Below are 22706 nucleotides of genomic sequence, written 5' to 3'. Positions count from 1 at the left end.
TACAAGTCCCATGATGTTCTCGGGCCTCTCTGATAAGTGCAAATTAATCTGATAGACGCTTGGAAGGGAGAGACTTTAAAGGCCAAATAGCAGAGCCATGGAACCGAATGTAGCCCAAAGTGATTCTTTATTGTTGTAAAACGGCCGTCCCTGAGAGCACGTAAGGGCGGGACTGAGGCTTGCCCTTCAGTCTCCAGTCCTCCCGTCCAGTGAGCTGCACACTTTTTTTTCCTGTTGCTTTTGCCCTATGACATTATCTAATAATCTCCGGGCACATTTGCAGATCTTCACTATTTTTTCCACGTCTCTTTTAGTTTGAGGAGGTCTTGGCCAACCGAAAAATGACACCTCATTCTTAAATTTAAGATGAATAATTAAGAAAATCACAGCATGAACAGGCAACACACGTGCCATTAGGAAATGTCACGTGCACAGCGCTGTGGATGTGGGTGGCTTGAGCAGATTTGCTACATGGTTAAGGCACAAGAAAATATTTTAATCTCATCCTTTTGCCTGGTAGTATTTGTGTCGGTTAACATCTCTGGAACCGTTGACTTGGTAGACGTGGTACGTTGGAAGATTTACTTAACAACTCTGAACCTGTTTATATACACCTATAAAACTGGGATGAAATTTATTTCATTGGTTCGTGGTGGGGATTAAATCCTTTAGCTGAATGCCTGGCCCGTAGTGGGTGGTAAACACTGATGCTACGACGGTGATGATGATGATTGTAGTTGTTATTAGTTGCACATTTTTTTAGTGAACATAATAATCTCTGTAACTTATTACTTTACTTTTATTGTTTTCAAAGCATTTTCATTTGTATTTGATCCTAGAATGCTATGATGCAGACAGGGCAAGTCGCATTTATTGTCTCCATTTTATAGCGTGAGCAGACAGAGAAGCAGAAAAGCTTAAGTGACTTGTGAAAGACATACAGCCTGTCAGTGGCATTCAGGCCCCGTGGGTCCACATGCAGGGTTTTGGTTTTTTTTTTTTTTTTTTTCATTTTTAAACTTTATTTTGGTTCCTGAGCCATAGCCACTCGAACACGAGCTCGTCATTATGAGCCTCATGCTGCCGGCTTGTGTTTGCCGTTGACTCATCTCTGAACGCGCCGAGCGCTGAAATGTTTGGACACAGTATTATAGGCACTGTCATTTTCTCCTTTTTCCTGTTGAGTGAGGTTTTCCATTTTCTGTTCTCTCTCCTTTTCAAAAACTAATGATGAAAAGTGTGTGCAATCTTGTCATCTCCTCTGTCAGCAGAATTTACCAACTCGCTGTAATTGTGCCTCTGCACACTCCAGGAGAGTGAGAAATGAGCCGAGACGCTTGTCTCTGTCCACAATGGAAACACCACCAGTGATGCGAACCAGGGTTTGCCCAGCGCGCCCCCTGCTTTAGTTAATAAAGCAGGGGAACAAAACCTCTGTCTTCCCTCTTTCTTTTAATATCCCTGTGCAAGAAACTTGAACCTCTGTAGATGACTGAGTGAATATTAATCAGGTTGATGGTGAGAGAGAAAGGAAACAAGAGTAATGTGCCAAAGCTTGGAAAATCCCTAGGCGTCATGTGATATTGGCACCAAGGACCCCATTTTATGCCTGTCTGACCAGTCTCGAGACTTCATCAATAACGTACTTGATTCATTACCCCGAGGCGGCCAAGGAAGCCAGCAGAATGGAAATGTGTCCTTTTAGGTGGGGAGTGGGCAACTGCATACTCAGTGCTGCGAGTGATCCGTCCCTTCCTTTTGAAAGACAGAGCCCTGGGAGGCGCTGCAACTGTGTGCCAAGAGGCCGGTCGTGGGTGACCGTCAGCTCTCAGACTAACGACAGCTGAGCTTAGAACCTCACACTGGCGCACTGTCTTCCCTTCCTGCACCATCCTTGCTGCCTCCTGAGTCCCTCCTCTTAGCATTAGCAGAGCACGGTAGTTTCGAGGGCGTGCTTCAGACTGCCCGCCTTAGAAGACTCTGAACGAGCTATAACCTCTCGTGCCTCGGCTTCCTTACGTGCGACTTGGAGAAAACACATCATAGGACTGTCAAGACAACTGTATGAGTCAGCGTACTTCAAGCACTTAGAAAACAGTGACTGGCACATGGAAAGCCATTAAAGCACATCATCTGTTATTATTAAATAGGCAGAGAGGCTCGCAGTTGGCCATGTGGTCATGGAGATAAACAGTCAGTCCGCTTAAGGCCATTGCATACCCAGGTAGCCATTCTATTTTACACTCTCAATAGAGTATTGAACGCATCACATGAGCTCGTCAACACGCTGTTATAAAACAGGCTCCGTGTTGGATGACTTCGCCCACCGGTAGGCGAACGGAAGTGTTTGGAGCACGTAGGCTAGGCCGAGCTTTGACGTTTGGTAGGCTGGTGTATTAAATGCATTTTTGACTTAATTTCAACTTATAGTGGGTTTGTTGGGACTTAACCCCGACGTAAGTCAAGGGAGAGCTGTGTGTTGATGTTTTCTCTTTCCCTCTGTATGTTTAGACCCCAGAAGAACTAGAGGACGATTCAGACTTTGAGCAGGAAGATTATGATGTGCGTAGCCGGACGAGTGTTCAGACTGAGGACGACCAGCTCATTGCCGGGCAGAGCGCACGGGTAAGTGGACACTCAGGACTTTGGTTTGGTGCACAGGGGCTGGGTTCACCAGACTGGTTCGAGGGGATTTCTGATTTCCAGGGAGGGAGTTGGAACCCTAGAGATACATGGCTCAGAATCCTGTGCTCTCATCTGGCGATCGGGGTTGTTTTTAGCAATTCATATTTTGCACAATGGACATCACCACCACTGATTCTGATTCTGTCTAACTCCATTCTCCATCACTCGAAACATAGCAGCCACATCAAAGCAAACACTTCTGCGTATAGTGGATTTTGTGGGGGTTGGAGATCATGCTTAGATGCTTTAATGACCAAGGGACACAGGAATGCTCAGGTCTTCCGCTGGCACAGACACCATGGTTCTGCTTGAAGTCTCCAAGCTTGTTAATGACACAAGAGACGATCACAGATGGAGAATTAAGAGTTCTGCTTTGTTACGAGTGGGGCTGTTGTTGCTCCACACTCTTGCCCCAGGGTCTCTGATAAACAAGACCACATGTTTTGAAATTGGTCAAGGCCATCAGAGTAGAGAGAGAACATCTCCACCTCCCAGTACCACGGCCAGCGCCGTAGCCCCAGATCCATCTGCCACGTGACAGGAAAAGAAATTATAGACACATACTAGAAATATACCAGCTTAAGCAACAGAAAGGTCATCACTCTGGCTAACATCTGAACACTCCTGAATGCTCTGTGACACTGTCCATCAACCCAAGTGTTCCAAAGAGGATCGTGGAATCCGACCAGTCCTGTTAGGGAGCTCCTGGAGGGCAGATGCAGGTAATCAAGGCAGGTGGCAGGAGATAAATCTCCTGGGGGTTGCAACAGGGGGCGAGACCCTCCTGCTTTAAAGGCTCGGTTTCCATAGGGCAAAAAATAATCTAATTATAGTAAAACTGAGAATCAGATATGCTAATTCTCTTTGTTAAGTTTTACTTGAGGAAAGATAATGAATAGGGAGGCATGAGGTTGAGAAAGAGATGGTGATTTAGGAGAGGGACGAGGAAGCCCCAGAAATCTCACGCTGGCTTAGGAATTGTGAGAAAGTAGGAAAGAACTAATCAGAGGTTAAAATAAAGAGAACTCAGTAAAGACCCAGCTTTCTCCTGAGTCAAGTCTTTATACTTAAAATCTCATTTCTCCTGATAGTCTCATCCAACAGTGAAATGATCCGGAAGATACAGATGGTCATTGATAGGGGAGATGAGAGCATAAAAGCCAGAGCATTGACGATGCACGGGCTTTGATTTCAGACAGACTTGGTTTTGAATTATAAAGGGTAGAGTGAGGACCTTGCTCTGTTACGTGTTACTTAGTGTCCCTGAGCGTCTGTCCTATCGCCTGTAAAATGTGGATAATAGACTTGTTTAACAAGATTCTTCTGAGCTTTTAATTATTTTCTTTTAAATTTATGAAAGTGTAGTTGGTTTACAGTGTTAGTTTCAGGAGTAAAGTGATTCACTTACACATATACAGACGTATATACTTTCTTTTCAGATTCTTTTCCATTCTATGTTATTACAAGAAATTACATATAGTTCCCTGTGCTCTATAGTAGGTCCTTGTTTATCTGTTTTATATATAGTAATGTATGTCTGTGAAACCCCAGCCCCTAATTTATCCCTCCCCACCCTTTGCTCTTTGGTAACCATAGTTTGTTTTCTACGTCCATGAGTCTGTTTTTGGTTTGTAAATAGAATTTGTATCATTTTTTTAGACTCTACATATAAGTGATAGCGTATGGTATTTGCCTTTCTCTGTCTGACTTACTTCACTCAACATGATCATCTCTAGGTTCATCCAGGTTGCTGCAAATGGCTTTATTCCATTATTCCATTCTTTTTTACAGCTAAGTAATATTCCATTATATATATATATATATATACACATACACACACACACATACCACATCCAGTCATCTGTTGATGGACATTTAGGATTTTTCAATATTTTGGTTATTTAGTATTTGTAAAATAATGAGCATAACACCTGACATACATTAAGTGCTCAGTAAAGGATGACTCTGAAAATTGTCATCCTTTGGAAGAGAAATCTTTCCTAATCACAGGCTGGTGACAGCAGAAAAGTATGCAAGAGTACGAAGCCCCCTATTTTAAAAATACCTCGTAGATTCTGTTTACTCCTCTCAAAATGTTGAAAATAGGGAAGTTAAGCTGAGAGTCTTTTGAGCCAGTGTTGGCATAATACGAAACTAATTCATCTCTCAAGTCAATTCATCTTCAAAATTAAGTTAAAACCAGCATTTTTCCATCGATGACAAAGGGCAAGTTTGAGTCATTCACCCAACATTCATTAGTTCAAAGTCAATTTGAGTGACTGATTGCAGCTTAGTGTTGATAGAATCCAGCATCCATTGACTTGTCTTCTCAAAGACTAAGGCATATGGAACAACAACCCTTATCTTGTAATCTTTTAATCACCATCTTGGCAAAATGGTGTATTTAGTCCCACTTCCCACATGGAAGAATACAGTCACATTGTACTTCCATTTCCTGCATGTCACTGACATCAGACATCAAGTCAGTGAAGACAGGTGGCACCTGTCTACACCATCTATGGTTTCTTCACTCAGGAGGTGGAAGGACCGTGGCCTTTACTGAAAGGTTTTTCAGAGTGAATTATGAGCATGGGCCAGGACAGTAACAACAAGGTGCCCCTGTCATCCAGTCCCTGCTGATTTGCCTTTGAGACCTGTCGTGTGGGCATTACTTACTGAGTCAGCCTATTTAAGCCTATAATTAAATGATGACAAATCAGAGACATAGAATTATGGCTGTAATTTGGAAATAAGTGGGTGCATTGAATTGCTGAGATGACAGATGGTGGAACTTTTGACCATAGAAGTGTGTTAACTTGGTCAAAACTGTGAGGGAGGCAAAAGTTGTCTTTGACAAAGGCAGGGGCTCTTTGCGGCAGCCAGTCCTCCTCTGTTAATTCTTGTTTTCATTCAGAGAAATTCATCTCTGAAAATGGTAAATTAATGTAAAAGGAGTTTCGGGTGAGGGAAAAGAGTCCACTGTCCACTCCAGCATTGCTCTCAGATTCTGAACTTGGAGTGTTTGTTTTCTTCGTGGGACCCTGTCTGCTGCTTGTCTACAAGACTTGAGGAGAGAGGGGGCTTGGGGAGGTGGGAAGAATGAGAATGATCATTCTCTCTTCTGATAAAATGTAGAAATGATCAGACCCTTTGATCCTAAACGTGACATCTTATAAAGTCTTTCTTCACAGGCTGATATAGGTAAATTGGTCAGCATCAACTCTTGGACACTTAACCTTGGTGATAAAATATGTCATTTGGAGTCGCACAAACTTGATTTTAAATATTGGCTTGGCTGAGCTGTGTGGCTTTGGGGTAACTTTCTTAGCCTCTCCATGCCTCCTCTCCGTGTATGTGTGTGTGTATATATCCACATACAGCAGCCTAGTTCGTAATGCCATTAGAAGAACTGCATGATGAAATACATCACAAAAGTTATTACATAATGTTAAGTTGGTGAAGAAGGTGATGCTTGTAGCATAAGGCACGTTCCTTAGAGGGTCAACCAGTAATTTAGCCTGAAAGACCTGGATAATTTCGACCATCATGAAAGTTTTTACTTGAATTAATGGAGCAATAACCTCAATTGTCCAGCTCACCTCACAGCTGAGACAGGTGAAGGTGACCCACGCCTTAATTACTCGCGTTTATTGTCCTGCTTTAAAACCAAGTGAGTAGAAATGGGCACATTGAATTTTAACCCTTTTAATCATTATTTATAAACGTTCATGTACTTGAAGGCTTAACGTTAGACTCTTGCTCTGTGCTTAAGAAACTAACCCTTGTCAGTTTGCACGTCCATAGACTTCAAAAGTCATTTTTCATTTTGAGATTTTAAAAATATAATCATTTTGCGACTGGAAGAAAAGCTCTTTGAGATTTAGATTGAAGACACGATTCTGGGCTGGTTCGTTGTTGGCTTGTGTCAGTAATTTGCATTTTCATTTAATAAGAAAAGTTTAGAACAATCTTCCCCAAATGATTGGACGTTCAGGAGAAAGGCTGGCAGCCTGGGGTGGAGGTGCTCAGAAACTCTGTGGATTCAAGTCTCTGATGCCACCAACTTGGGGCCCCAGGTCAGCAATCTGGACAGCTGTGCTCGGCTCCACGGCAAGCAGCAGAAAACCCCAGACCGCCCCAGGTCATCACATCACACAAACGGAAAAGTGGATTTGTTCTCTTCCCCCCACCCCGGCCATGAAAATCATTTTGTCCTCATGTTTCCTTAGTCTGAGGGAATGAAAAATTGCATGCTATGTATTTTGCAATCAACTTGATTTCAATGTAGCCGGCCTCTAATTTTTTTCTTTTTTCCTAGCTAGATCGGCTTTACTGTGTTAACATTTCAAACTGCTGAGTTCCATTGATAAGACCTAATTAAAACTCATGTGTTGAATTTTAATTTGATTAACTTGCAAATTTCACAGTTTGTGATCGACTGTTTATAGATAACCTTTTTTTAAATTCCAGTTTGAGAAAAGGTCAATGATGAATTTTTAAAAGCCAAGAGCATTTTAAGAATATTTAGGGAACGACTTCAGCTCATGGGGAGCAGATAGAAGCGGAAGCAAACGGAACGACTCTTAACACACAAGTCACGCGCCATTAAGTGCCTTATGCGGGTCAAGCACCCCTTAGAGTCAAAGTAACGTCTTCCCTTGCCAGTCTGCTTGGAAGGGGCCAGTGTTTCCTCAGACGTGTGCCCTTAGAAAATGTCTGTCAGTTCTGGTAACTCCTCTCAAACCACGTCAATGCAGTGAGTGGACAAATGCCTAAGCAGTCACTCCAAAGGTATTTATTTAACATCTACACTGTGCAGGATGAGGCCTCTGCCCTCAGGAAGCTCAGAGAAAAGACAGGGCATTAATAGAAATTAGAGGGTCCCAGCAAGGCAGTTAATCTTCCAACGCTAAGCTGCGCAACTGAAACTCCACGCGACGCAGTTGGCAGATATGTGTACACCCTTCAGTGCACAAATTAACCCTCCTGGGACAATGGTAGGTCTGTCGCTTCCTGTCTGGAGGTTGAATGTAGAGTCTGGAGGTCTGCCAGGCAGTTTTGTAGATTCTTTTTACAGAGAAACACCTAATGGATGCTTTAAACGATGCTGGTTAGGACGTGTGGGGTCTAAGTAAAACACGATCATCAATTTTGTATGAGGTGACAGATGAACCTAAGACTGCGTTGGAGCACCAGACAGGAATGCTTCAGGAACCTTTAGCAAATCCAGAGCTATCTCCCATGCATTGGAAGAGCTACCTTGGAATTAGTACAGGATTGCGTATGTGGGTTTACAGCAGACCCTTCGGGGCATTAACTATCTTTTCAAATACAGTTTTTAAAAGTACTTTAAAATATTTTTCAAATGATGGTATTTTAAATACTTAGCTATTGAATTTGCACCAGTCTGGCTTTTAAAATATGGATTGTAATTTTTGTACACACACGTATACATGCACACACATACTTGTGTACATGCATGTATGCATCAATCACTCTTATATAGAGTCACACACACGTGCATGGGATTTAGCAGACGTGGCTGTCTGTGTAAGAGGAAGCATCCTGGCAGCTGCTAGTCCACGGACGCCTTTATGCAAATCAAACAAAGGCATCCCTTGCCCTGGTGGATGAAGCCTCGTCTGCAGGATGCTCAGCCTGGCGGAGGAGCCTGCAGTTTCAGTGGCCTTGGCTCCACTGGGCGGGGGCCACTGTGCAGTGTCTAACCTGCACGGCCATACCTGGTGACGCAGGTGTGCACAGTGGTTAAGCGTGGTGTTAGCTGACCTGGGTTTGAATCCTTTTCTGACAGCTTATTAGTCTTGTGCTAGTAGGAATTTAATTAACTTCTTTGGGTCTTGGAATCATCATTAGTAAAACAGGGCTAGTCACAGTATTAATCTTGTAGAAAAAATGAACTAGATTAAATTTTTGACGTTCGTAAGTCTCTTCGCACAGTCCCCAGTATACATGCGTGTGCTCGAGGAACCTTACCCATTTATAGTCACACAATCTCTGGGCCCATCCCTTCTCTTCGATGGCAACTACTAATAAGCTTACTTAGTTGGAAGGAAAAAAAAACTAATACAGAAATAATGTTAATCTAATGTTAATAATAACCCCACACACACTTAATGTAACTGTTTTTCGGACAAACACATAACACATTTATTATTTCATTTGCGTTCCACTGTTAACGTCTCGAGGTCATTGTTTACTTCTGTTACATTATAGAAAGTTAAGGATCTGATCCAGGAGCAACGAGGTCCCAGCCCTTGTCAGTGACAGAGCCTGGCTGAGCCGTTTTTCTGGGGTTATAGCCACTGATATTTCTATTCGATATCAGCCACCTCTCCTTCGAACAATTCACTCACCTTGCAAGGGTAGAAAGCAGTTTTTGTTTTTCAGATCTATACTTATTAGTATGTTTTTTTGAAGTGTAGTCTGTTTACAGTGTTGTGTCAATCTCTGGTGTACAGCATGGTGCTTCAGTCATACATACACATGCATATATTCCTTTTCATATTCTTTTTCATTATAGGTTACCATAAGATATTGCATATAGTTCCCTGTGCTACACAGTAGAAACCTGGTGTTTATCTATTTTATACATAGTAGTGAGTATCTGTGAATCTCAAATCCCCAATTCATCCCTTCCCACCCCCTTCCCCTAGAAGCCGTTTTCATGTGTTATTTTACTGTTGCAAAAGGTGTAGCCACCCCAGATCATGCTCTCCTGGCCTCTCTTCTGGAGAATATGGGTCCCAGAACCAGAGGGGTGCCAGTGTTGACACACTGATGCACGTGCTCCTTTTAATGAAGCAGGTTGCAAATGGTCCTGTGAGGATGCAATGACGTGACGTCAAACATTTCGCTCAGGGCCTGTGACACAAATGGTGTTTAATAAATACAGTTGATTCTCTTTATTCGTGGCCTCTCTGTCCTGTAAAGTCACCGCAAATGCTTCATTAGCAACTACTGAATCGTTGCTCCCAGGGGAAATACAGGAGTAGGTGCCTGAGAGCTGCCAGTCTTAATGTTTCCTTCAGCCAATCAATCAACACATAATCTTGTTTAATGAGTGTTTCTATCTAGATGCTTTATTTGATAGTTTGGGTTCATTAACCTTGAACTCACAGCCGAGAACCCTTAAACTCATGCTTGAACGAAGTTTATCTAACATGCGGATTTTCTCCATTAGGTGCATCGCAGCCTTCTTGTGCTTAGAGACACTAGATGGCACACTTCAGCACTATGAATGTTAATTGGGCCACGTTAAACAGCAAAATCACCAACAGAAAGTACAAAGATGTGACTGAGTGGGTATAGCTCAGGGATAGAGCACATGCTTAGCATGCACAAGGCCCTGGGTTCAATCCCCGATACCTTCATTAAAAAAATAAAATTATTTTTTAAAGAAAAGTACAAAGACGTGGAAAACGTGGTATCGAATGGACTGCAGAAAGGACTCTTGTTTATAGTATGAGTGCTGAAACAAGAAGGCGGAGAAATCCTTGTTCAGGTTCATCTGGGAACGAGGATGTCCAATGACTCAAATTTGGGGCAGCTCTGCGCATGTCTGTGAATGACTGAAAGCATCACAAATATTGATTTAGGGGTTTCAAATAAATTTAGAGAGTAAGCAAATTTGCAAAAAAAAAAAAATCTATGAATAGTGAGAATCAACTTTATAGTTCTTTCTTTTCTACAATCCCTTAGCTAGCAACTAATGAAAATCAACCTTTGCTTCCTAATCCTTTATCTTAATTCCATCACAACTTCTCTGCCTACGTAATTCTAGGCTCTACAGGGAGCCATGGTCGCCCCAGGATTTGCACAGCGGAGGGCTGGGAGTAGGTATGCCATTCCTGAAGTGCCCTGGGTAGGGGATTTTTGTTTGGCAGCTAACCATGGACGACTCCATTAACATGCATAGACCGTCTCCCCACCCTACTTGGGGTGCTCAGGTAGTTTAAAATTATTTTCCCTTCCCAGAGACAAAAGGCCTTTTTTTCCCTTTTTCCCTTCCCTGAACAGATTTGAGTGTTGAAAGAGGTGCATTCTTTCATCTGGTAAAAGTTTCCCGAGACCAAATATAAAAATTGTCAGGAATAGATTCTTTTGAACAAACATATGTCATCAAAGCGACAGAGAAGTTCTGTGACTGTGAATGTGCACATACTTTTGGATCCCTGCTTTTTTTTTTTTTTTTTTTTTGGTATGTGGGAATGAGGACAGGGAATTTGGGGACCCTGCTGGTCTTTTCTGGGGATGGAGAACACGTACTCTCCAGAATGGTGGGACAGCCTAGAAGCCTTGTCAGGGTCTGGCTTTGCCATTAACTGGAGGAGGCAGAGCCACCTCCTGCCTGGGCTCCCTTTGTCACCAGGGGTCACACCTCTTCTGTAACCCACACAGGCCATCATGGCACAGCTGCCGCAGGAGGAGAAGGCAAAGATCGCTGAGCAGGTGGAGATTTTCCACCAAGAAAAGAGCAAGCTGGATGCGGAAGTGGCCAAGTGGGACGACAGTGGCAATGACATCATCGTGCTGGCCAAGCAGATGTGCATGATCATGATGGAGATGACGGACTTCACCAGGTGAGGCCTGGAGACAGGAAGGCAGAGGTCTCCTTGTTAAAAATAACAGAAGCGTGGCAGCACCTGTTAGCATGTGAAATGCCTGCTGAAAAATTAAAACACTACAGTCCAAGCGAGGGGATGGTATTATAGCCTGGACGTGGGTAAGTCCAGATCATCTGGACCAGATGCTTAGCAGCTCGGTCCTTTTGGTCAAAAAGAGCAGAGTCATCTTTGTAATTATCATTGTTTTAATTATCTATCCCCAGCTGATCAATCAAACCCCTGGGCCTTGGGTGACTCATTTTTGGTCTATGCTGTTCTATAGTCTGTTTAACTATTGTTCTGAAGATAAGATGAATGATTTGCTGCTGTCTCTTTGGAGAATATATGCATCACATATATGTGTGTGGGCATGCGGACATGTAATACACATTATATATTATATGTGGGCATGTAGACATGTAATGTATATATTATATATTATATAATATATATGTGGGCATGTAGACATGTTCTGTCCATATCATATAATTACATTCTATTTGAAATATAGAATATAATATAATTACAAATAAAATCTATATTATTTTAAATAAATTTATTTAAAAATTAATATTTTAGTTTCAATATTTTAATTTAAATATTAATTTAATAATCAATAATAAAAAATAAATACTATTTTAAAATAAAATGTAAGTAAAATATAATATAATTATAAATAAAATAGATGTACATGTATAATTACAATATATATTTTATGTAACATAGGTCATGATCCAGCATACACTTCAGCTCACATTTTACCCTTACATGCAAAGAAGCAGGTTCAACAATCTGATTCTGTAGTTCTGACAGGGAAATGAAACACTGCGTAAGTTCTAGTCCCTTTTGCTCTGAGCAGTGCTTTTAATGAATCAAGAGGCCAGTCAGAATTTTGTCAGGAGCCCTCCTCTTCACCCGGGGTCACTGCTGGGTCTGCCGTTGCGTTTTCAGTCTCCTCTTTAAGGGGAGTGACCTGGCTGTCCTTCCTGCCACACAAAGGGCAAGCCAAGGGACAGCAAAGCTCGATGGAAAGAGCCCTGGATTTTTCATCCAAATACCGGGTGATTTTGGATCCATCTTTTACTGTCTTTATATGTGAAGTGGGGAAATAGAGAGTCTTCTTGCCAGCATCACAGGAGAGCTGGGAAGCTTTAAAAATCGAGAAAGGTAATGTCCGTGTAAATTATGCTGCCATCCGAATGAAAACTATCATTTTACTGTAGATTTTTTTTTTCTGGGAAACAGACACACAGACACACATGAGCAAAGATGTTCTTAACAATTCAACATGGTGTTTGTTATTAAAGCTATATAAGATACGTGGCAATGTCAAGACACTACCTTGGGGTGGTGATTTTTTAATGATTCTTGATTGTTTTTGATAAGAAAGGGCTACAACTGATTACAGGTTATAATAAAGCATAAAGTGTCCCTTTCTCACCCCCCTCCCTTTCCCTCCGGCCAGTGTGTACTCATGACATCGCTTGGCCCTTTCTCCAAGTATTTTAAAATTGTTTTTGACTTCAGTGGAATGCCTTGAATGTTATGAGGGTGACCTTCGAGATTCTAAATGTCATTGTATTCATTAGAAGTTCAAATCTGTACATTTGGCTAGCCTTCATCGGCGTCACTGATTTATTTCACATAAAAAAATTATAGTAGGAAGACGCAGTCCGAGCCATTATTTAAGTCTGAACTTCCTACAATCCAGACTATCATGGTAGCCTCACTCATTGCTTTTCAAGTCCTGTGATGACTTAATTTGCTGCATTTTAACATTGTATCAGTGCTTTATCTGATGGATATTATACAATGCACTAATAACATCACTTGAACAGATAATCTCATCAATTTAAAGAGAATGATGAGTCTCGTCAGGTTGCTGGTTTAGATCAGGGAAACATTTCCTAATGCTCAAGATTCTGCATCACTGTGCCAAGGGAGAGGGATGTTTGCGGGGGTCTCGTTAGATGATATTAAGTAAGACAGACTTTCTATTAATCAAAGTACAGTTTTGAACGTGAAAAGAAGGCCACTTCAATTCCCAAGGGATCTCAGATAATCATTTGATGTTGATTTGAATAATGAAATGTCTGGAATGCCATTGGTTATCATTTTCTCCCCACTGCCTGATGAGTAGGTTTGTGCTCCTTTGTGAAGGCATACGGAGGGTTATAGATATTAGTAACCAGGGAAACAGAAGAGGGTGTGAGATGGAAATGGACCATTTGCTTTCTTTTTTTTAAACTGAAGTATAGCCAGTTTACAACGTTGTGTCAATTTCTGGTGAACAGCAAAATGTTTCAGTCATACATAGACATACGTATATTCCTTTTCATATTCTCTTTCGTTACAGGTCACTACAAGGTATTGAATACAGCTCCCTGTATTATACAGAAGAAACTTGTCATTTATCTATTTTATGTATAGTAGTTAGTATCTGCAAATCTCACACTTCCAAATTTATCCCTTCTACCCCATTTCCCCAGTAACCATAAGATTGTTTACTATGTGTTTCTGTTTTGTAGATGAGTTCATTAGTGTCCTCTTTTTTCTCTTTTTAGATTCTATATATAAGTGATATCATATGGTATTTTTCTTTCTCTTTCTGCCTTACTTCACTTAGAATGATGATCTCTAGTTCCATCCATGTTGCTGCAAGTGGCATTATTTTATTCTTTTTTATGGCTGAGTAGTATTCCATTATATAAATATACCACAACTTCTTTATCCAGTCATCTGTGGATGGACATTTAGGTTGCTTCCATGTCTTGGCTACTGTAAATAGTGCTGCTGTGAACACTGGGGTACATGTGTCTTTTCAAATTCGCAAAGAAATGGAGGTTTAGATGGGACACGGGAAGTGGAGGTTTAGATGGGACACAGGAAGTGGAGGTTTAGATGGGACACAGGAAGTGGAGGTTTTGCTGCTGCCTCCACCTGCAGAGCCTCTTCCTTTGCAAAGAGGAAGCTGATTTGAGCCTTTCATGGTGCCTCTCACCTGAGTTCACCACAGTTGACCACATGCATTATTATTATTGCCCTTGCATTTTCCACCTTAAGGAGGGATAATTTCAGCCCTGGACCTCTAATGACTCTTGTGTACTATTTTTGCTTATTTAAAGGAAAGTATAGAGCTGAGTAGGAGTTGAAACTTGACTGCTCTCCTCACATCATATGTTTAAAGGGTATTTGAGTGCAAAAAAAAAGCACAAACCTTTGCATTTCTTATCTTGTTGTTTTATTCTTATAGTAGCTAATTCATTAATTTGATTCAGTAATCTCAACGATACCCACTCCATTATTATTAAAATTGGAGAACTTCTGCCTCATTATTTGTGTAATAACTTCTTCATGGAGGATAAACCTGATTATGCCTCCTGTCTTTTTCCTGTTCAGTTCTTGACTTCCATCTCCTGGGCAATCGCAGAAGCTCTGTCCGGCAAAGGGTGAATCCATATTTCTCATGTTACTTTCAGAAAGAAATAGCTTGTGCCAGTCTTGTACCCCGATAACAAAAGCCGTGCAGAGGACAGCAGGTCAGGAAAGACAACAGCGCTTAATTGTATAGCAAGGGACAAAGCTGTCTTTTGAGAGCAACTGTCACTTCTGGTCTTGAAAGGAACTGGGTTCAGCGTTAAAAACAAAAACAAAAACAAAAACAAAAAACCAAACAAAAAACTTTCACGGTACAATCAACTATAAAATACTGAGCAATGGACTTTAAAAATATCATGTAATCACCCCACTCTTCCAAAACTTCATTCCTGCTTTAGTTCAGACCCTCAATACTTCAGTCCAGGTGACAGCCTGACTGGTCTTTCCGTTCCAACTCCTGACCCTTGTCCGTCCATGCCGCACCATGTCTGGCCATTCAGGGACATCCACCCAGCTCCCTTTGCACCAAAACTTTGCCTGACTCCTCTTTTCATAGAAGAAAATAAAAATCTTGAGTTTGCTATCCAAGGCTGACCTTTATGGACCCTTAGATTTCTTCTCATTTTTGTGCGTATCTGTACTTCAACTTCAAGACTATAACATAAATGTTATCTCCTTGAATAGTTCAACTCATCCTGCAGTCTCACCTGACTTCGCTTTAATCCCCAGATTAATTCAGCTTCTCTGCTGTGCTGTCTTTGTACGGCTTCAGCTGATCGGTGAAGTCTAGTTCCCAAGGACGTTTCATGGACCTCTGGTTCTGGAAGGAGGCTTCCACGATGCAGTACATTCACAGATAGACTCCATACTCACTCCGTCTTGTTATTGGAGAGTCACATCATATATTGATCAGTTAGAGGTACTGAGAAAGCGAGAGCAAATAAATGGTTTTAATTTGGACTAACTCAGAATGTAAGGATGCTGGGTACTGAGCACATTAACTCTGAATGCACTCACATATTGATTTTTCACATTAATACCTCCTACCTTTTCCTGAAATAAATATGAATCATTTGTTAAATTGTAGATAGCAGTGATGTGTTAATAGCTTTCCATGACTCTTTTTTTTTTTTTGAAGTGACCACTTCCTGGGAAAGCTTCCAAATATTGGCCCCTGTATAAGAATCACCTGTTACCAAAATAGACAGGGTTACATGAATCTATATGATGGAGCCAGTTCTATGGCTAGATGTTTTCCCAAGAAAAGTGAAAACATGTTCCAAATAGAACAGTAAGATGGCTTCTGTCTTTAAGGTCACAAGGTTCCTCAAAGCACCTTCCAAGATGCCCAAAATAATCTGATGGAAGTTAGAGAAACACAAAGGGTATAAACCATCATTTTGAGACAGTCCCTTTGTTAGCACTGCTGTCGACCTATAGGAAGACCCAAATTTCTAATCTTCTCTTTTCTGGGCTGATACACACATTTTTTTTTTCTGTTGGCCATTTTTTTTGTTTGTTTGTTTGTTTCTGTAATGTAAGTACATTATTCCAATGACTGCTGTTCATTTAGACCTGTGCTGTCCACATACAGTAGCCACTAGCCACATTTGGTGGTTTAAATTAGTCATTTTTTTTATTGCGGTGAAAAATATATACAATAAAATTCACCATTGTAACCATTTTTAATTATACAGTCCTGTGACATTAAACACATTCACTTTGTTGTGCAGTCATCACCACCATCGATCTGTAGAATGTTTTCATCTTCCCCAGCAGTAACTCCGGCCATTGAACTTAACTCCTCATTCCCCTCCCCTCCCAGCCCCGGGCAACCACCGTTCTCCCTTCTGTCTCTATGAATTTGACTACTCTGAGTATCTCATATAAGTGGAAACGTACAGTATTCGTCTGTTCGTGACTGGCACATTTCACTTAGCGTGACGTTCTCAGGGTTCCTCCATGTTGTAGTTTGTGTCAGACTTGCATTCCTTCTTAAGGCTAAATAAATGTATATATCATATTTTGTTCATCCATTCGTCTATTCTTGGGCACTTGGATTGTGAATAATGTTGCTATGAACATGGGTCTACAAATACCTCTTTGAGACCCTGCTTTCATTTTTTGAGCGTATACCCAGAAGTGGAATTGCTGGATCATATGATAACGCTATGTTTAGTTTTTGGAGGAACCACTGTGCTGTTTCACACAGCAGCTGCATCATTTTACATCCCCATCAACAGTGCACAGAGGTTCCAACTTCTTCACATCCTTGCCAAGACTTCTTTTCTGTTTCTGTTTGTTTTTCTAGTAACCATCACACAGAGCGTGAGATGATATCTCGTTGTGCATTGTCCTAGTGATTAATGCTTGAACATCGTTTCATGCGCTGATTAGCCATTGTAGATCTTCTTTGGAGAAATGTATATTCAAGTCCTTTGCCCATTTTTAAGATCAAGTTGATTGATTTTAGTATCGAGTTGTAGGAGTTTTGATACATTCTCAATATTAACCTCTTGTCACAGAATTATAGAAGGTGTCCATCATTACCCAAGTTTCAGCATTCATTCCCAACCTATGCAATGATAGCATTAAACAAAAATGCTACCTTTGGTGCGTAGGCTGAGTTCAGCATCTTCTCTTTTAAAGATAATTCTGTTATTCAATAGTAATTATTCAATAGTTACTATTAGTCAGGGACAACCTGGCACTTGAGCTAACTCTCCAAAATAGCACAACTATTTTTTTTTTTTACATCTGCCTTCTCTTCTGTGTGTGATCTGGAGAAACTGGGTCATTTCACTAATTCTATATTCAAAGAAATCTGGGCCTTGAAACGCTCTTAGAAACATCTTGCGTGATTCTCAGAACCCTATGCCAGATATGCAGGATTTCAAGAAGATCTGAGTGATTTTCTTAATTCATCCTGATGAAGCCATGAAGGTACACACTTCAAGTACTTACGACCATCTAGACTCTTCGTTCGGCAGTTGACAATTTTTCTTGTTAATTAGAACGTTTCACGTTTTTATATTTACATTTTATTTTTCAGTCAGTATTTTTATATTTTGTGAAATGGTCACCACAGTAAGTCTAGTCAACAGCCATCACTGTGCGTGGGCGCATATTTGTTTTCTTCCTTTTCTAAATTCTGGAAGAGTTTAAATATATAGGGATTATCTTCTTTTTAAAGGGTTAGTAAATTCCCCTGAAAAACTCTCCGGATTTACTGATTTTTTTGATCAGCTTTCTCTCTGACAGTCTTATTTATTTCTTCCATGGAAATCAGACTCTGTTCATTTTTCAGAAGCTCCTTTTTGGTCAAAGTTGGTAAATTATATTTTGATAGAAAGTTATTTCATCCAGGTTCTCAAATTTATTTACATGCATTTGAGGAAAGTAGAGTTTTGATACTTTCTATTTTCTCTTTTCTAAGTTTAGTTAAATCTTACCTTTTTTACTTTAATTTTTTTCCTTGGAATACTTTTAACATTTTTTAAAATTTAAAAAAAAAATTTTATTAAAGTATAGTCAGTTGACAAACTTTTATTTTACTTTTGAATATTTGTTTTCTCCTTATTTTTCTTGATAACAAGCTAAGTATATTTTCTGCATCAGTTTTGCTTTTTTGGGGGGAGGAGAGCCAGTTTTCAGTTTATTTATTTTCATAAATAAATGGCTGCCATATGGGAGCCTGAGCCTCAGGGAAGTTCAGGTCTCTATCAATGTCCTTTACTGACTTAGCACAGTTTATTAGAATCAGTCAACTCTTGAAAGTGATCATGTAAGGTTCATGAGAGAGCATTTCCACAAACCCTTTGAAATTCTTGAATTCAACAAACACCAAGATTGTTACTAATGAAAAAATCATGCATAGTGCAGCCGTTTGTGAATGAGTTAAGATGAAGGCAAAAAGTAACAGCAAATCTTGTGTCCGAGTAAAACTGCAAAAAAAAAAAAACAAAAAAAAAAAACCATTTTCTAAGGTTTGGAAGTGTTAGAGAAATAAATAATAATGAGAATATTATTAAATATTGAAAGATTCTAATCTAAATTTTCCTTTCAAATAGAAACCCAAACCAAAAGTTATTTATACATAATTTAAAAAATAATATTAGAGGGGAGAGGGTATAGCTCAGTGGTAGAGTGTGTGCCTAGCTTGCACGAGATCCTGGGTTCAGTCCCCAGCACCTCCACTAAACAGAAGTAAATAGAAAGCTAATTATCTCTCCCCTCAAAAAGAAAAATTAAAAAATGTTAGAGAATGGGAGCCATATTTTCATGGAATCTTTAATGCACCCAAATTATATAAAATTCATATGTAAAACCCCTGTCCACATTTAAAACTCTATACGCAACCGGAAAAGAAGTCAATGAACTTTTTTGTGGAAGAGTTCATGTTACCAGAGCAAAATGAAGTCTCTCAAGTTTTGAAGTCCCCTATGTACCTGTTTCAGCGATGACATGAACACAATATATTTTACTTTTAGTTACTGACGTTAAAAATGCCAGAAGGAAAATCAAGAGGGAATCACAATAAAATGCCCTTCATTTATGTTTATTTTCTAAAGTCATTTTACGCCTTTCGTTTTATAAAATGTTATTATATAACAATGACAGTCATTGCCTACTCTGTGTAGCCCTATGCGTTCTGAATCACTTCTGAACAGTTTTGCTCTATATCTCACCACCGATCTAACTAGTGGACTATAATTTTGTAGCCTTAAAAAAGGCATTGATTTTTAGATACATATAAGGAGACCAGTAACCGTGCTAAAAAATATAATAATAAATGTATTTAATCTATTATTTTATGTGCTGCTCAAGAAAAGAGTTGAAAAGTTATATCATATGCAACATTTTGTTTAAAGATTTATGACGCAGCCTAGTTTCCTTTTCCTTGCTAAGAAATATTTAAAAGACATGTAATATTAAACAGTTCACCTAATTGAAAACTTTATATGAAAATATTGGGGCAATGGTTTGGCAGCAGAAAGACATCGACTATCGCTGAGTGTTTTGTGTGTTCCTTTGTAAGTCAGTCCCAGAAGTGCAGAAACCAGCAAGAATAAGAGCTCAACAGATTCCTGAAATTCTGGCCAAACAGTTCTCAGTTACGTGCAAGAAACAGTGGTTTCTCGAAGTGGACTTAAAAATGTCATTCATGTAATAATAGTGCTGGGCATGCTATGAAAGACAACTTTTGCTCATTTATTTTGGCTCGACTCAGATTTAAATTTAGAATTTATCACTTATGATTTGCATAAACTTAGATGAGTTGACCATTTCAGTCGATTCTTCTCTTCTCTAAGATGAGAATGATGATGCCTCTTTGTTAGGGTTGTTATGAAGACAAATACATACACAAGCACAGGCACGTGGTCAGCATTTACATGGGAAATCCCCATTGCCTTTGTGGCGGTCATCTTTGTTAACGGACCACTGTTTCAAAATATAGCAATTAAGGTCAAGAATAAAACGTGAGCATGCACATCAAAATAGGGGAAAATAGCCACTAAAAATCAATGGAAGAAATGTGGATTATTCACCTGGAAATCAAAGTGAATCAAGAAAACATTTGCATTCCTTCTACCGTGGCCAGAGCCAAATCAAACACAAGAGCAGCGTCCCAGACAAACAGCACGGTAGGTCTGTCTGTTTCCTGCCATGAAGTGGATCACTAATTATGCTGTGTATGTTGTTTCAGAGGCAAAGGCCCATTGAAAAATACGTCTGATGTCATTAACGCCGCCAAGAAAATTGCCGAAGCAGGTTCTCGAATGGACAAATTAGCCCGCGCTGTGGCTGATCAGGTAGAAGGAGGGGGGAGGGGGAGGCACATGCCGAGTGGAATCGTTAACTAGCACTTGGGTTCTGGATGGGTTTTATGCGCCCTATAAAATGCCCCTGAAGAACACTGAACTGTAGAGAATCGCTAACATGTTATAAACTGGCCTCTAACTTTGCTGGGATTGCATTGACGGCAAAGGTAGATTCCGTTAAGGAGGGTCTTGTAAATCTAGCGATCAAAATTCCTTGAGAAACAAGAGTACCCACTATCTGAGAGACATAAGCCCCGAAGAATCATGGATTATCCAGCTGTCCTCCTTCAGAAAGTCAATCACACGGCACCAGGGGGAAGAAAAACAAAGAACTTCACTCCTTTAATATTGATCTCACTACAGTGGTGCTCTGTATAGTTCATAATCAATGCCCTGGCATTAATGGGATTGTCCACCTGAATCAGGAACATCTAGAGTTCAGCTTTGTTTCCATCCAGACTCAACGGGATCAGAGATTAATGAAATTCTCAGAGTATCTTTTATACTTTCAGACGGAACCAAGATACACGTGAAAATACTTGTCAGTTTCACTCTGGATGTTTCCTTTTATTTCCACACTTTTCATTTAATTTTGCTGACCTGGAACCCTCAAAGCCTGTTCTAAATATTCTTGTTGCAGTAACGTTCCATCTCTTGTAAGGAGACTTTCAGCAGTAGATTTTTCCAGATAACTCCTCCTTGTCTCTTTCAGCAACAGCGGCTTATAACTTGAACGATTTTATAAAGGAAAATGTCTTAAAATGTAAATTAAGATTCCAAAATAGAAAATATTACATAAACAGTAATTTACATGACTTTGTTCGCTAGACTACAGTCATGCACTCTGGAGACACGGAAAGATACAGAACCATTTCCTTCTCCATAGATGGCCCTGGTCTCCTGTGATTCTTGAGTTGCTTTTTATAGTTTTCCTCCCTCATTCCTTAACATTAGGCTGTTCCTCTAAATACTGATTCTATAATCCTTAAATTCAGTACCAAATTCACTCTTCTTGCAAAGTCCGAAAAGAAAAACTTAAGATTAAACTATAAGGATTACATTTAAAGTAAACGCATGGATTGCCTCACTTTAATTTTTTTGCAACTATGATGGCTAATCCGAGGGAATGTTTTTTGCTTGCTTTTGAATTTTTGAGAAAGATAATTCATTAAATATCAACGTAATTTGAGAATCCCCTGAAATCTGTAGGGATTGAAGACCATCATTAAATCGCTAGTTTCAGGGCAATACCAACTGCCAGGCTTCTTGAGTTTGCCGAAGGTTGAGTTCCTCTCTCCAGAGTTCCAGGTGGATCCCCAAAAGTTCATGCAAAGGAGAGGAGAGACAGTGAATTTTCTTGAGAATGTGCATGCACGCACGCAAACACACCTACAAGAGTGCTTCATTCTTTTCTGCAAGTGTTGGGATGAATGGAGTGACCAGAGATTTATGGGCAATTCTGAAATGAGTTTTGTTAGCATGGACTTCTTCCTGGGGGTGAAAAATGGGTGGCTTTTGGATTGCTTTTCCATTAGACCCTGAATATCACTGGCGGAAACTGTTTCTCAGAATATTTAGGCTCCTTGAGTTCAATATTTTTTATTGTGGTTCTTGTTTCTAATTTTGTAATTTTGGATCCTTATTTCCAACAACTGTGCAACAGGGAGGCTAGTCCCGAAGAGTTTTGATACCTGGAAAACACACCACATGCACACATACACAAATCCCAGGGTTCTAGATCTATTTTGAGATTGTGACAAAGAATTAAAATGCTATTTAAGGATGACTTTAAAGAAAAAAACAGATGAAGTTTTAAACATAGCCCTCTCTTTGTGGCATTCTTCCTGCCATCAGTTGTGGAGCAACTTGTGATTTTTGCTAATGTTTTGCCTGAGTGGGGCATCTCTTTCTCAATTCTGTACGAGTTATTTTTCTTGGTCCATCACGCCTTGATGTGTGTTTTAAATACTTCAAATAACTGACTAGAATGAGCATTTCCAAAGAATGGAAAGGTCGCCTGTATTTTGCCTGAAAATATTTTTATGGAGATTTGAGATATGCACACAGTATAAACTCTTTATGGACTGTTGCATTTTTAATTACCGTTCCTTTGAGATAGAACTTTCATTTTAATTTGCTGCAGGATATTTGTATCGAAAGCCTTGTCAGCCCTCTGGGGAGACATCATTTAAAAGTT

General features: G+C 40.0%; 1 protein-coding gene across 2 annotated transcripts in view; it reads left to right on the top strand.

Annotated features, from left to right (window-relative positions):
* The window catches only part of CTNNA2 (catenin alpha 2), a 944639-nt gene that overhangs the window by 882308 nt on the left and 39625 nt on the right, over positions 1-22706 (top strand). For both annotated transcript variants that reach the window (XM_074354541.1, XM_074354540.1), the window contains exons 14-16: positions 2512-2625; positions 11104-11285; positions 20395-20500. In XM_074354541.1, the coding sequence (XP_074210642.1) occupies positions 2512-2625; positions 11104-11285; positions 20395-20500 (402 nt within the window). The remainder of the gene's footprint in view (positions 1-2511; positions 2626-11103; positions 11286-20394; positions 20501-22706) is intronic.

The sequence above is a fragment of the Camelus bactrianus genome, chromosome 28 (genome assembly GCF_048773025.1).
Source record: "Camelus bactrianus isolate YW-2024 breed Bactrian camel chromosome 28, ASM4877302v1, whole genome shotgun sequence".
Taxonomy (NCBI): Eukaryota; Metazoa; Chordata; class Mammalia; order Artiodactyla; family Camelidae; genus Camelus; species Camelus bactrianus.
This window is presented reverse-complemented; position numbering and strand designations above follow the sequence as displayed.